Source organism: Rattus norvegicus, chromosome 19 (genome assembly GCF_036323735.1).
Source record: "Rattus norvegicus strain BN/NHsdMcwi chromosome 19, GRCr8, whole genome shotgun sequence".
NCBI lineage: Eukaryota > Metazoa > Chordata > Mammalia > Rodentia > Muridae > Rattus > Rattus norvegicus.
The window spans coordinates 15,016,458-15,030,345 of record NC_086037.1 but is presented as its reverse complement, the minus strand read 5'-3'; the positions used below and the strand labels follow the sequence as shown (position 1 = coordinate 15,030,345).

Sequence of the window (13,888 nt, the reverse complement as noted above, 5' to 3'; positions counted from 1 at the left end):
ATATACATATTAAAAATAAATATGGCATAGTGTTAAGCTTTTCTTTCTTAAACATCGTAAAATTATACTGAGAGGCAGATTGAGCAGGCCAAGAAAAGCTTCCATGAGCAAGCACACCTTCTTTTAATGCAGTGACAATCTTCCACAAATGAGCTTGAAACTCAGTAGGATCTTCCACAGAGGCCAGTCGGTTATCAGCAATGTCTCCATCTCCACATTCCATCAGCAAGCATCCATTAAGGCTTTCATTCTCCTCTCAGTTCATCCTGGTAACATTTGACAAATCACAAGTGGTAACATTCCATTCTGAACATGTATTAATAATTGGCCATAAGGACCCCAATTTATTCATTTATCTTCAATAATTTTTCCAAACATGCCAGGGCAATATTTCCAAATCCATGGGAGATATTTTAAGCCTACATAAGTAAACCGAGCACAAATAGGATATACTGGCTGGCTAACAAATGTAATGTTATTCCAATTTTGGTTATAGACAAAGCTGTCAATCCTGGAGCTTGTAACAATTATTCCTGGTAATCGACAATTTTAATAACCCATTTGTAGGCCTGGTCTCTTTCCTAAACACAAAGGCATCTTTAAACCAGCATAAGGAAAATTATACAGAGCTCCATCATATCTATTCAAAAAGTCAAATTATTCCAAAGAGATGATAAAATACTTGGGGTGGTGTATAAAACCACATCTGTTTCCCCGCCAAGTAGCAGGTTCAAATAAAGGTGGATAATCAATATAAGCCTGATAACTCGCATTGGCTGCAGCAGAAGAAACCGTGAGTAAAGCACACACTGCTAAGAATAAATGCTCAGCAGTAAAGGGCTTTCCTGAAGGAGACAACATTTTTTCCTTTCAGTGCTTAATCGCTTCACCTGACCCCACACAGGTAATGGAGTTGTCACTGCAAGGATCCTTATCCATTGTCATTTCTTGACATTAAGAGAAGCCAGGGCCTCAGTAATGGAGGACACCTCCTTCGTCTCGGGAGAATATCCATCAGGAGAAAATGTAGCTGGTTTAACTGGATTCCTTTGAGGGTAGGGTGCGGTTCTTATCATTCTGTGCTTGGATCCATCTCCCGGGTAACCAGAATTGTCTCCCATCCTGTAATGAGACAAAACCCTCTCCCCTATATACAATGATGTCCCTTCCTGCCATTCAGCATCTCCGACAATTTTATCCATACTGTCTGTTCCATGCCTTCTGGGGGAAGTTCAACAAAGTGTCTATCGGCTCTTGATATAACTTCACCTTGTGGTAAATTAAGAAAATTAATAACATATAATGCTTGTGCCAATATTACTCTGGGACTGGTCTGCAAACTCCATTCAGGCTGCATAAGGTCATCTCTTTTCCTCCTTTTTGATTTTATAATTTGTCATTTCAGGGTATGGTGAACCCTTTCAACAAAAGCTTGTCCTGGTGAATTGTGTTCTATATGAGTAATATGTACAATATGATATCGTTGACAAAATTGTTTAAATTGATAAGAAATATATGGTGGTCCATTATCAGTTTTAATTTTAGAGGACAGTCCCATAACAGCAGAAGTTTCCAATAGATGCTGTATAACATGAGCAGTGCGTACTCCTGGCAATGGTGTAGACCACACAAATTTTGAAACATTATCTATGCTTACATGTGTATGTGAAAGGCGACCAAACTCAGAAATATGGGTTCCATCCATCTGCCACGATGTATTAGGTTGCATTCTTCTGGGATTAATTTCAGATGGAATACATTTTATAAGTGAAGGCTCACAAATACCACAATTAGCAATAATTTGTTTGGCTTCAGAATAGGGAACCTTATATTTAATATGCAAATATCCTGTATTGGCCTGATTATGACTGTTTTCTTCTGGGGTAGCAAATTCCACTAATTGATCTACCATAGGATTGCCAAGTGTTAAAGATCCTGGCATTTTTGAATGTGATCTAATATGTGCAATGAATATTCTAGAGTTTCATAATAACAATAGTCCTTTAATATGTGAGAATAACAGTTAATATAAGCTTAGATGTAGAAACAAGAGCAGTCACAATATTCTGTACTACTCCTACAACATAAGCTGACTCAGCTATAATACTTTTACATCATGAGTAAAATCCTGGAATACATTAATTACCGCTAATAATTCATTTTGTTGTACTGACCCAAAAGAAGATTCTTGTACCCAAAATATATCTTTGTTCCAATAAGCCATCTTGGTCTTAGAGCCATCTAAACACAGCAACAGCAGATGGTAATGGATCAACAGAAATTAGTGCATTTATCAAGTTCATGAAGTTTATAGTTGGGGAACTTGTTAAGATTAAGAAACCTCATAACATACAGAACATAACACGGTATGTGACCAGCACCTCACAGTTCAATATCAGGTTTTTTTGTTTTTCTTAGTTTGTTTCTTGGCATCCATGATGTGGAGGTGTATTACAGAACAATAGGAAAGAGCTGGCTGCTGTGTAACAAATTCGCTGCTATTAAGGTATGTAGGGGGGCAAGACCTCAGCAGTAGCCCTTAAGATGGGAAGGAGATGATGTGTTTGATAACTGAAAGGAGCTGCCTCAGCTGTGTTTCTCTGCCTGCTCAGTGCCCATTCAACACCACTCTGTCCCTGAAGAGGAACTCAAGGTCTGCCCCCTGCTGCCTGTGAGCCAGGAAGAGGCACAGAAAGGCAAGGCCACAGCGCTGGTTTCCAATTACTCAGTAATGCTGGATTTCCAACAATGTACTCCTATACACAAATACAGTGTGGTAAATTACAATAGATACTAATCATTTCTTACATAGGGCAGCAGTTGATTGACTACAACTAATTCTATTCAAAAAAAAGAAACCTGGCTCTTGTGGAAATATACAAAGAAATATCTACGATAGTGGGGAATGAATTCTGCCATGGACTGAACTCAGAAAGGTGGGGTTGGGAGAAAGATGCAAGGTTAAATAGCCCACCAGGTTCACATTGTGTCACTCAATTTAATCTAAGGACAAAGAAGTGCAGTATCTCTGATGATTTACTTCAAACCCCTTGAAAGGATCCCTGGATACTGGCCTCAGTACATCACACTTCTTGATGGGGCAACAACACACAAGGAAGCTTGAGATTGTCATAGGCACAGTATTATGCTACATATACAGAGTAGATAATACTAAGATGTTCAGATGGTGATATCCATTTATATATACTCTTAATGTGGACCTAAGGAAAGAGAGATCAAGGTCCTCACAATAGAAAGATCAGTTCCATTTTTTTCTACCATTCCAAACTGAACGACTGGTAGGGAGAGAATGGTAGATAATCGAGAATTGGTGGATGATGCTTTGAATGAAGTGTGGCTTTCTGCACTGGTTTTAGACAGGGTCACAAATATCCCATGTTGCCCTCTCCCTGGCTGGCCAGGTTCACTTTGAGCTCAGATAAAACTCCTTCCACTTTCCAATAGATAGGCTTACAAGAGTGGCTTCCAAGAACTGTGAGGACAGCATTAGCCTTTGACAGTTGAGGTGTGTAACCACAACTATAGTTTTAGCCACGTTTTCCCATGTCTACCAGCTATTTCAGATTGTTGCTGTTCTATACCTGACAATCAAGGACACAGAAAAATAACCTGATAGAGAGCAAGGACATGGTGATCACATCCTTACCTCTTCTGTACGTTCTGGATGAGGTTTGTTAAAATTCCAATATTGCAAAAAGCTTTATATAGGGCCCATCAGATCAAGGGTCACTGTGCACTGTTCTATCTAAAATGTCTAATCAGAACTGACCACCAGATAACACTTCCTGCAGTCCTCATATGAGAAGCTTGGGATTTTGTTTTCACTTTTCCTTTTCTCTGTCTTTCTTATTTTTTGCTATATAAGTTGAGAGAAAGATAGTTAGGGCAATGAATTTGCCCCCAAAATTTGAATTATGGATGTGATCAATCAATGTTAGTGTGTGCATTCTATAAAGTATTCATTTTTCACTATGATAGATGCTTTTGTGTTTGGTTTGGTGGCCATTTCCCAGTGTACAGGTGCTGGGACCTTGCTCTATCCACTTAATGATGTTTATAGCCTCATTTTAGACCTTTCTGTGCACCCCCTATATCTCTTGACTATTTTATTTTTCTGATAGAAGCTCATGGTATATCTTACTCAGGCCTGTGAGCAGTGCTCCTTTGGTGACATTGGTGCACAGAGGAGAACCCCACCACGAGCATGAGGTTCCCTTCACTGGTGGCTCCAATATTGCACTTTCCTCTGCCAACTGGTCTCCACACTTTTCCTAGCACCGTAAAGATTTCAACTCTTCTCCTAAGGAATATTCTGGCAAGTGTCGATTGCTAAGCACATGACTTCATGAGTGTTCCCCTAACACACACCCATGTTGTAACCTACCATGCAGACTACTTCTTGATGTGATTTAAAGCACCTGTACATAATGAGACAGGAGAAATTTTGACTGCATATTCAAGCTAGTATGAAATCTCAGGAAGTTTTAATGGCTAACATTGGTGAATGAGGACAATTTGAGTTAGGATGAGACATTTTGGGGCAAGATATGGAAGGAAACATTCATTTAGATGCATAGGAATTACTAAGGTTTTTTTATAATCAAGCCTTGAAGAAAATTTGGCTTTGGAAGCAGGAGATGCTCAGTGACTCTGCCCCAGGAAAGTCTCCTGGAAAGGGCACCTCAGCTTATGCTCAGTACATGGAGAACATTAGCAGGGAGGCAAATTCTGCTCCCCATGACATCTGCTGTCCCTTCTTGGACATTCTATTGTCTCCTAGAGAGTTCTGGCATCCTCTGTGATGTCACCAGACATCAGTGACAACCAGTGCCCTAGTTTCTCTCAGTCTGAGTCTGGCAGTTATAAGCTAAGACATGTTTTCCCGTCTTCGCAAGCGTTTTGGGAGGGGGAACGTCGATTGTGGACAGACTAGAGTGAAGGAATCTGGCCTTTCGTCTCAAAGTAATGATGGACAGAGACAGCACTTCTGGGGAATATTTAGTAAGTTCTGGGCAGTATATTTTGAGCTCCCTGTCAGGGGGGCTGCAGTCTTAAGCTGACCTTTCTAGCAATGGGCCACAACAACTGGAGCATCTGAAAAGGAATTGAATTTTCATGAATATCACAATTCCTGAAAGTCAGGATTTCAGAACTTTAGTTTCCCCAACCCCACAGGGAGTATATGGTAAGGCCAATGCTATTATCCTGTGAATTTCTGGCCTTTACTTTTACAGTGAATTTGTTAGGTTACATTGATATAATAACACGATCAGGAGTCATGGAGGGTCCACCTTTTCTGAGTTTAGACAGGGCAGCAATGTATTTCACTCTCATTGCTTCTTTAAATACAGTGGATATCTGACAGTAGGAACAGGGAGAAAATTGTGCTCCAGGCAATAACCTTATGTTCTTAGACCTCCTCTGATTTCTTCTAACTGGCAGGGTCATCATTAGCTTTATATATTAGAGGTTGTGTGTTACACACATTTTTCTAAAATACCAAAAATGTTTGGAACATGTGGACCAAGATTCAGCCTGTAACCTATTGGAACTTCTGGGGCATTTGTTATTTCATATAGGGGAATTGATAAGTCTGTTGAACATGTCCTTCCTGGAAATGTGTTTTAAATCCAAAGTTGTTGGCCTAGAGTATCAGGGTAGGACATCTGAGTGTCTCCAATCACTCAAGTTTTGTGGATGGTGAATTTATCATCTGAGTTCTGAAACCACAGGGGTGAGGGTCCTGAAACCAAGCTGTACCCTGGTCAGTTGATGATAATCCTGGAGAAGCCATCTCCGTAGTACATGTAAGCACCTGATGTCCGGCATAGGGCACACCTGGCTGCTTACATCTCTTGGTCTCTATAGAGTAGTGGGAGAACTGAGATCCACTGAGGACGCCTCTTAAGGATAGACCAATAGCCTAGCAGTGACACTGGGTTCCAGGCTTGTTCTCCTGTTTAGGCCTAACTGTGGTCTATGTACACTCTATGCATTCTCCCCATGCAGGTTCACTTGTGTTCTTCTACCTACAGATGCTAGGAGAGAAACATCTTCCCCTGAAACTGCCCCAAGTGAGAATCAGGCCAAGAAGGAAAAAGAGAGGCTGATTAAAGAGCTGCAGCTCATTACCGAGGAGAGAAATGACCTGAGAGATCGCCTGAGGTTTCTGACAGAGAGATCCAAAAACAACAGGTATGAATCGCTCCAAACGCTCTTGTTTCATTCCTGGGTCTGCAAGGTCACCTTCATCTTATCCTATTAAGGTTTTGGGTTCTAGAAAGCTGTGCCTCCCTAACCACCCTGTGCTAAACCTCACCTCCCATATAGAGGAGATTCAGAACCTTGACCCTTCCTGAGGAGCGAGATGGAAAATGGACTCATCTGCTTCCATTTATTGAAAAGCAGAACTTGTGGTCTGAATGAAGAATTCGGGGATAAAGTCAGGGAGAGTGAGTGTCTAGTGTGCATTTGCAAAGCCCTTGACAGCTGGTGGCTTTGCAAGATTGTAATTGCAGTGAGTTTATGGTGAGTCTCTGTACTTGCTAGGCAGGGACTGAGTGCTGGAAGATCAAGGCAGCAGCCTGAGGGGCCTGGTCCCAAACAGTTCATCTCAATGCTTGACTAGAAGTTGTCAAGCTCAGGCCTGTTTGTTATTGTCTGTGTGTCTGTGGGAGCCCCTCGGACACAGCAATGGTGCATGCATTTCTCCTGGTTCTCACAGTGCTCTCTGTTTCCATATTTGCTTTTCTCTTTCTCTGACTCTGTTTACATTTCTCTTTTTTTGTGGGTGTGTCTCAGTCTGTGAGTCTGTGTGTGCATACATCCAAATGCATATGCACAACCGTTATATGTTTATATTTCCCTCCACACCTGGAATATAGGAGTCTATGTCTTGGCCTGAGTATTTACCTGTAACACTTTCATGGTGATGCGAATGCTTTGTTCTGGGAGCCCCACTGTCAACAGCACAGTTCTTTGCTTATGTGGCCACGTTTGCCTGTATATTTGTATTCGTTGTGCAGATTATAATTTTGGGTTGATATATGGTCTGTTATCAGGACAGGAAAAAGGAAATCACAGGATTCTGGGTGCGTTGGGGGTGGGGGAGCATGGGGAGGTGTGGCCTAGGCTCTTGATAGCTCAACTGGCTGGACTGCAGATTTCCTCTTGATTGAATAAAGGGAGCCAGGGAACCCTCCATCTGGATGCCGAGATTCTGGTGTGGTGGACGCAGAAAAACATGTTTCTGAAGCTGAAGAAGGTCCAATATGTAGAATTCAGAAGGTGTCCTTCCAGGACTGGTGTAGTACAGGACCCACCCTGAGTTCATATCTTCCTAAATGCTGATGTTCATTGTATTCTATCATTTGGGGCCAGGCCACACTTCAGGCCAAATCCATATTATGAAGACCTGGAGAGAATGGAGGAGGCGGTCATGTCAATTCTGCACAACTTAGAGATGGAGAACACTGAGATCCATGAGAACAACCATAAGCTGAAGAAGGAGATTACCTTCTCTAGGTAAGTCCTGGTCAGAAAGGCTGTCACCTGTGGAATGGCCATTTCTGATTTCTTTGTTCTGGATTGGACGGTCTTCAGCTCTGGTTCTATCTCTTGTGCTGTTTACACATCAATGTGCCAGGGTCATCAGGACTCAGTTTTCAGTTCCATAAAAGTCTGTTACTCATCCCAGGATTGTCTAGGCATCTTCAGAAGGCTCTAGATAGAACAGCACTGATTGAAGTCAGCAGAACGTTATTAGGCTGACCTGGGCCTCTGGGGTCATACAAGGTTTTACAACACTCAGTGCGTGGACCACATGGTTAGCATGACCTTCTCTTGGTTCTACTGACCTCTTTTGCGGGTGTTTGCCAACTACTAATTGATGTTGCCCCATGCATTGGGCTTTCATGGATAGATGTAGATCTGTGTTCTTTTTGAGAGATGTGGACAATAATTGGTGCTTGAGCCAAGCAAACAATTTATTCTTCCCTGAATTAACTCTTTGTGGTTTGTGCAGCAGCATTATATGTATCAAGATGCATTTTATTAAGTCTTCATGGGTATCTGGGACCTGGTAGAGTTAGTGGTACTTGGGAGTAGGAATGGGAGAAAAGGGCAGCATGATCTTACTATGCAGACTGTATTTCCAGAAACCTGCTCAGCCAGCTCCTGATGGAGAACACATGCAGGAAGAAGTTGGTCCCACGGAAGCAGGGGAGCAAGGAGGGACATCTTGAGTGTGCACTGAACCAGAAATATTTGGTTGACTTCAACAAGAAAGATAAAGACCAGCAACGTCCAGACCCAGCATCATCTGGTAGGGACAAGCAGCTGTGTTAGCTTAACAATATCTGATAAAGTTTGCCAATTTGATACATCTTTGCTCTCTCCTACCACCTTTCTAATTTACACTCACAACCAGCCAACCACCTCATGTAATGGAATTGTTCATTGCTCTGCCTATGCACAAGTATTCTGGGAAGTCAACCACTTTTCAGAAACTGAATTATTTTGCAAGTATATTTTGCTGCTCTTTTTGAAGCTGCATTATAGAAATGGTGACAGATCAATAACATATCACATTATTGCACATGCACGTGATAGATTGGATGCTATGTAGAGTTTTGAACAAGTTCTTGGTTCTTGACAAATGACAAGTGGTCATGTGACTTCTTGTGTAGGAAGCACCTTTCCGGGATAAGAACCAAGTGCAAATGTCAAATTAGTACTTCTCATTGGCTTTAACCTTGGTGACATATGGACATCTCCTTTCTTCCTGCAACCCAATGAGGTCCCTTCCATTGCCCTGTTCTTGGTTTGCACTGGTATAAGTCTGGGTCCCATATTGGCAGCCCACATTACTGTGACGGTTGCTGGAGATTTTCCCTGCCCACAGAGTTAGCAACAGTGATATCAGTTAAAAGGTCCATGTCGACTGTCCAATAGAACTGAGGTGGTAGAAGGCAGCATTCTGACAGCTGGCTTGTGTTTCACCACCAAATCAGTGTCTGAAAAACTGCCTTCCTCTCCCAGGTCTCAGAAAGTGCAAGAGAGCTGGAATTGGACACACAGCAGTAAGAGAGCTTCCTGAAGAATAAGTTGCTTTCTCAGGAGTCCCTGATGACAAACATCCTGAACGGTAACAACATTTTTTGGATGAGTATTCTTCCTCAGAGTTAATTTGTCACTTCTTAGAGACCCTAAATTTATATAACACTAAGCCAGCCTGACTGATTGAGGTCTTACTCACTTTCTTCTTCAGAAAACACCACTTGAGAGACAACTTGGGGGACCACCTTTCATTATGCGTGCTAGAGGAGAAACAGCAATACATCTGTGCTTCTAAATGTTCGTTAAGAATATGCTGTTTAGAAATATTTTTGTTATGATTTTAATTGAAGTTTTCTTTTTGTTGTTTCATATTAATATGTTCTTGTTACTGTTTTTCACTTTCCAATATTTTTAAATATTTTTATTCATTCATTTTAATCCTGTTTTGTTGTAAAAATGTATTCATTATGAATAAATATTGATTTCTATCTCTTGACTCTTAAGACCATCATTCTTATTCAAGGGTTCTGTCCCCTCCTGAGGGCTTAGAACTGACAGCTAGAGATGGATCTCTGCATGTTCCATGGAGCCCGGGCTAATAAGTGAATTCAGAGTCACCAAGGGGTACTCAGTGTGACAGTGTCTTTTGTGTGGATAACGTGGCTTTTTCTCGGCACACACTTTATGATATAATCACTGACATGCTTTACCCAATTGTTAGGGTCCATGTGGTTCTTCTGAGAGAGCAGCAGATGCTCTACCCTGTGAGTCATCACCACAGCTCCTGCAGCTGGCTTCTGTTATTCCACATGAGGTCCTGTATTAGGTGGACAGGATCACCTCCAATTAAATAGAGAGATCTCAGGAGATGTGTGTTCACAGGGAACTTACTGAGCCGTGCGTGCTCAACGTGTTAGGTTGCCAGGCATCCGTACAGGGCTCTGGTGTTCCCACTCCTCATTGTGGGTCAGGATCATCCTCCAGCATCACTTAGTTTCCATATAAGAGCAGATCTTTCAACTGTTATCAATGATGACCATATGTATTGTGCACAACTGATAAAATACAGAAAAGAAGCTAGCTTCTTCTAGGCCAGCTTGGCATAATCAGTTTTTTGATTGTTAGCAAGAAAATTATTTTAATCTGAGCCATTTAGGGAGGAACCTCAAGAGCATCTATAGTGAATGTAGCCTGCAGCTGTGAACACAGGTTTCTTCTGGAGAGCAGGCCTGTGCAAGCCCAGAACCTAGGTGGGACAGTTCAAGCTACCCTTTTTCCATGGCCAATCTGAGATCGTATTGAGAATGTATTTTTTCCAGTGACTGATTTCCAATTTATGGAATTGAACTAACTTACTGAGTGTGGAGGTGACTCAGAGAGTTAAAGTACAGAAGGAATAATCCAGAATGTCCACAAAAGCTTGCTGTCACCCCAGGGCTTTTAAAAGCTCAGCAGCTAGAGAAGCAATGTAGAATTTGGTTATTCTCATGCTTAGGTCTAGTCATTCATTATAAGCTGAACATAACACAAAAAGTGTCCTCTGTGTCATGATAGAAAGTAGTTGTAACTAGATTCACCCCACACTATCACATCACTACCGTATTTGAGGTTCTCAGTTACTATCTAAGAACCTGGAAGAGGCCTGGGTCTTGCTACACAAACTCATGATTTATGTCTTCATGACACTGTGTGCTTTGTTCTGTTAATGCTACCATTGGCATACAACACCTTGGATACTTTGTACTGACATCTGTGACATGAGACAATAGTTCATGTCATGCCTAACCTAATAAACTGTCCTTAGAGTACAGTGTAGACAGAGGGGCCTTCTTTTCCTATTAGATAGCAAACCATTTCCAGTCTTCAGTCAAGACTGACAGCCATTGTCCAGTGCCTGCCTTGAGATGTCCACATTTTCACCTGAGAATCTTCATCCAGGCTGCTCTGTAATCTTGTAGAAGATTAATTGTGTTCCATCCCTAGGATTTAATTCAGTGTCCCTGTACTTACCCGACATGCTCAAATCTGTAGGTCCTACCCTAACCCTGTGTTCCTTAGAGAGAAAGAAAATAAAGAACCACATTGCACTTGAAGTTTCTCCTCCAACAAAAGTTGAGCCTGCATAGGGCCTTTAAGTAACTCTAAGCCCCAGCTTCCCCACAACTCCCTCCATTGATTCCATTATTGATGTGTTTCATAACTGCTCACTTTATTTTTGGTGTGTAAAGAATGTGCACCATGTCAGTAAAGGCGGTGTGCGTTTGTGTGTGTGTGTGTGTGTGTGTGTGTGTGTGTGTGTGTGTGTGTGTGTGTGTAGTCCCTAGTGAAAACTGTCCAGGTGCAGGGAGACTCATGTTACTACTGTCTCATGGCACGCAGGGAGCACTGAAATCGTGGGCTACTTTAATACAGCCTCAACCGCGCTGTGCATGGTTTGCAGTGAGATTGTGATGTCATCCCCACTAGAGAGAGCAGCATAAGCTTCATTTATTACATGCTGCTCTTACCAAGGTGAGGCAAAGCCTCATCTTATAGAGTGTGTGGTAGGATTTGATGGCAGGAAATTAGTTCAAGGCTCAAATCAAATCAATCAATTACAAACAAGGAGAAAAATACAAAGAGTCAAGGGAACCACGAGCTGTTTGTAGGTTTTTTTGTTTCTTTGTTGGTTTGTTTGCTTGCTTTTTTTTTTTTGTTTCCTTTTTCTTTTTTTTTCTTTTTTTGTTGAGAATATCCACCAGACACACAACCTGTTCCTGAAACAAACTGCACACCAGAGAGACAATACCAAAACTGACAAAATTAGAAATGAAAAGGGGGATATAACAATAGACAATGAACAAATTCAACAATCCTCCCTGGTTTGAGTGCCCTGGGGAAGTTGGGAAGCCACTTTTCCCTGTCCTGTGTGACTTTCCCTGCATAGTGAGCTCTCCACAGGAGATGCTTTCACATGCTTCTTTAAAAGCACCTGTTCCTCAGATCTAGCTCAGCTGTGAAAACAGGTTGGGGGGAGGGCGGCAATGGGGGAGGGTTGGGAGGGGAACACCCATAAGGAAGGGGAGGGGGGAGGGGGATGTTTGCCCGGACACCAAAGAATTATTATTAAGTATTAAATAAATTTAAAAAAAAGAAAAAATGTCCTGGGGACAGTGATTTCAGATTGTGCCTTCAGCCAGGAATCTCTGTTGCCATTAAGGCAAGCAGCCTGGGTCCTCCTAAACTTGTCACTACATCAGGGTGTCTCTGCTCTCACACCTGCATCAGGTCCTCCTCAGATGAAGGCTTCTCAAAAAAAAGTATATAAAGCAATGTTTCTCAACCTGTGGGGAGCTACCACTCACAAAGATTTATATCAGATACCTTGCACATTATAACTTATAAGAGTAGCAATATTAGTTATGAAGTAGCAATGGAATAATTTTGTGATGGGGGTCACCACAGCAAGAAGAGCTGCATTAAAGGGTTACATCATTAGGAGGGATTTGAACCACTGCCATAGAAGTTGACACATGGGAGCAGACTCCTCAGATGAGTAGAGACCCATGGCAAGGGATACTGTGTCCCACCCTAGAACCCAGAGGCAGAATATATCACAGGAGTCTGTGGGCTCACCTTGTCTTAAATTCTCCCAGGGTCAAGAAGAGCATTGATCATCTCAGCAGAGTCAGCTTGCACAGCCCACATCAGGCCCATGGCTTCCCTTTACAGAGAAGGATGTGGGTCTAAGTGACAGTCAGTGAGACTGAGGGGACCCTGATACTCATTTGCTTTGAGCTGTGGTTTCTTCACCTGTAAACTGGAGGTGTTTCTGCTGAATTGGGTTGTTGTGGAGATTAACAGAACATACAACCTGCTCAGTGTCTGCCTGGCATGGACACCTGCTGGTTAAATGGAAGCTGTCGATGGTGACGAAGGTAAAAGTAGAATATCTAGCCCAGTAGTGTTAGATGCCGGGCGCCAGGCAGGGTTTGTAAGTAAGGATTTTGTGATGCTAAGACAGCCTAGTATTAAAACAGAAGGCTCTTATGTTAAATTTTTAAAAAATGAATCCAGTATAAACTACCAATATGAAATAATCATACTCAGAATTGAGCTAATTACTGTGAATTCATTTAGTTTTTCATTTTCTGCTTCTATTTTCAAGGCATCTAGAGTAGCACTATACGAAATCCTAAAGCCTTCTCTTATGGTGCTACCCATTCATTCCTCTCTCCTTGAGGACTTCTCAGGTGACTTAAGAAAACCTGATTTCCTTACAGATTGTCCTGAGCTGGTGTGATCTCTCTGTCCATGGGCATTGCCAAAAGCTGCAGAGCCAATGTGTTGTTTTACAACACAAAATTTCCAGACATCAATTTTACCAATGAAGTCTCAGGAGTCAGATGCTGAATTCAAGTAAAGCTCCCAATTGTCCTTCCTAATTCATTGTCCCCCCAGAAGAAGAGCGTTGTAGCTCCCTCTGCACACTTTCTTAAAAATCCTTCAACTCAAAGACTTTCCATTGCCCTAGTCATCTTCATTTCCTATCAAGTTGTGCCTTGATCTGCTCTAGACCTAAGTGCCCTTTAGCTTTGCAGTAAAGGTGTGAGGTAGGTGAGGTGAACAGTAATAAAGTCCATGTTCACAGTAAACAAAGAGCTCTTGCATTAAATGTCTGTGCCCTGGCGATGCTATACCACACAATAGTTTTTCATGAAATAATACATTCATGAAGATCAGAGTGTGATCAAATATTTTGTAACACAACTTAGTAATGTTCTCTCTATTACATAAGTCAAGTACTATCCTGTTTATTCTGGTCTTTTTC

At 41.8% G+C, this 13,888-nt stretch overlaps 1 protein-coding gene across 2 annotated transcripts; it reads left to right on the top strand.

Annotated features, from left to right (window-relative positions):
• Positions 1–4,824: 4,824 nt before the first annotated feature.
• On the top strand, positions 4,825–9,566 carry LOC134483144 (centrosomal protein of 135 kDa-like). Of its 2 annotated transcripts, XM_063278389.1 has the most exons (6): positions 4,825–5,022; positions 6,057–6,216; positions 7,402–7,545; positions 8,178–8,344; positions 9,061–9,166; positions 9,290–9,566. In XM_063278389.1, exons 1-5 carry the CDS (start codon positions 4,896–4,898, stop codon positions 9,123–9,125), a joined length of 663 nt encoding a protein of 220 aa, XP_063134459.1. In that variant the 5' UTR covers positions 4,825–4,895; the 3' UTR covers positions 9,126–9,166; positions 9,290–9,566. The 2 variants fall into 2 exon arrangements, with proteins under 2 accessions (XP_063134459.1, XP_063134460.1); XM_063278390.1 differs by lacking the exon at positions 8,178–8,344 and having other exon boundaries at positions 4,826–5,022.
• Positions 9,567–13,888: the final 4,322 nt, after the last annotated feature.

Bases quoted from the DNA above. Each gene is read 5' to 3' on its own strand.
- LOC134483144 (XM_063278389.1), top strand. From the start codon at position 4,896: ATGTTTTCCCGTCTTCGCAAGCGTTTTGGGAGGGGGAACGTCGATTGT. The intron at 5,023-6,056 runs GTAAGTTCTGGG...TTCTACCTACAG, and splicing joins GCACTTCTGGGGAATATTTA to ATGCTAGGAGAGAAACATCT. The intron at 7,546-8,177 runs GTAAGTCCTGGT...CTGTATTTCCAG, and splicing joins AAGGAGATTACCTTCTCTAG to AAACCTGCTCAGCCAGCTCC.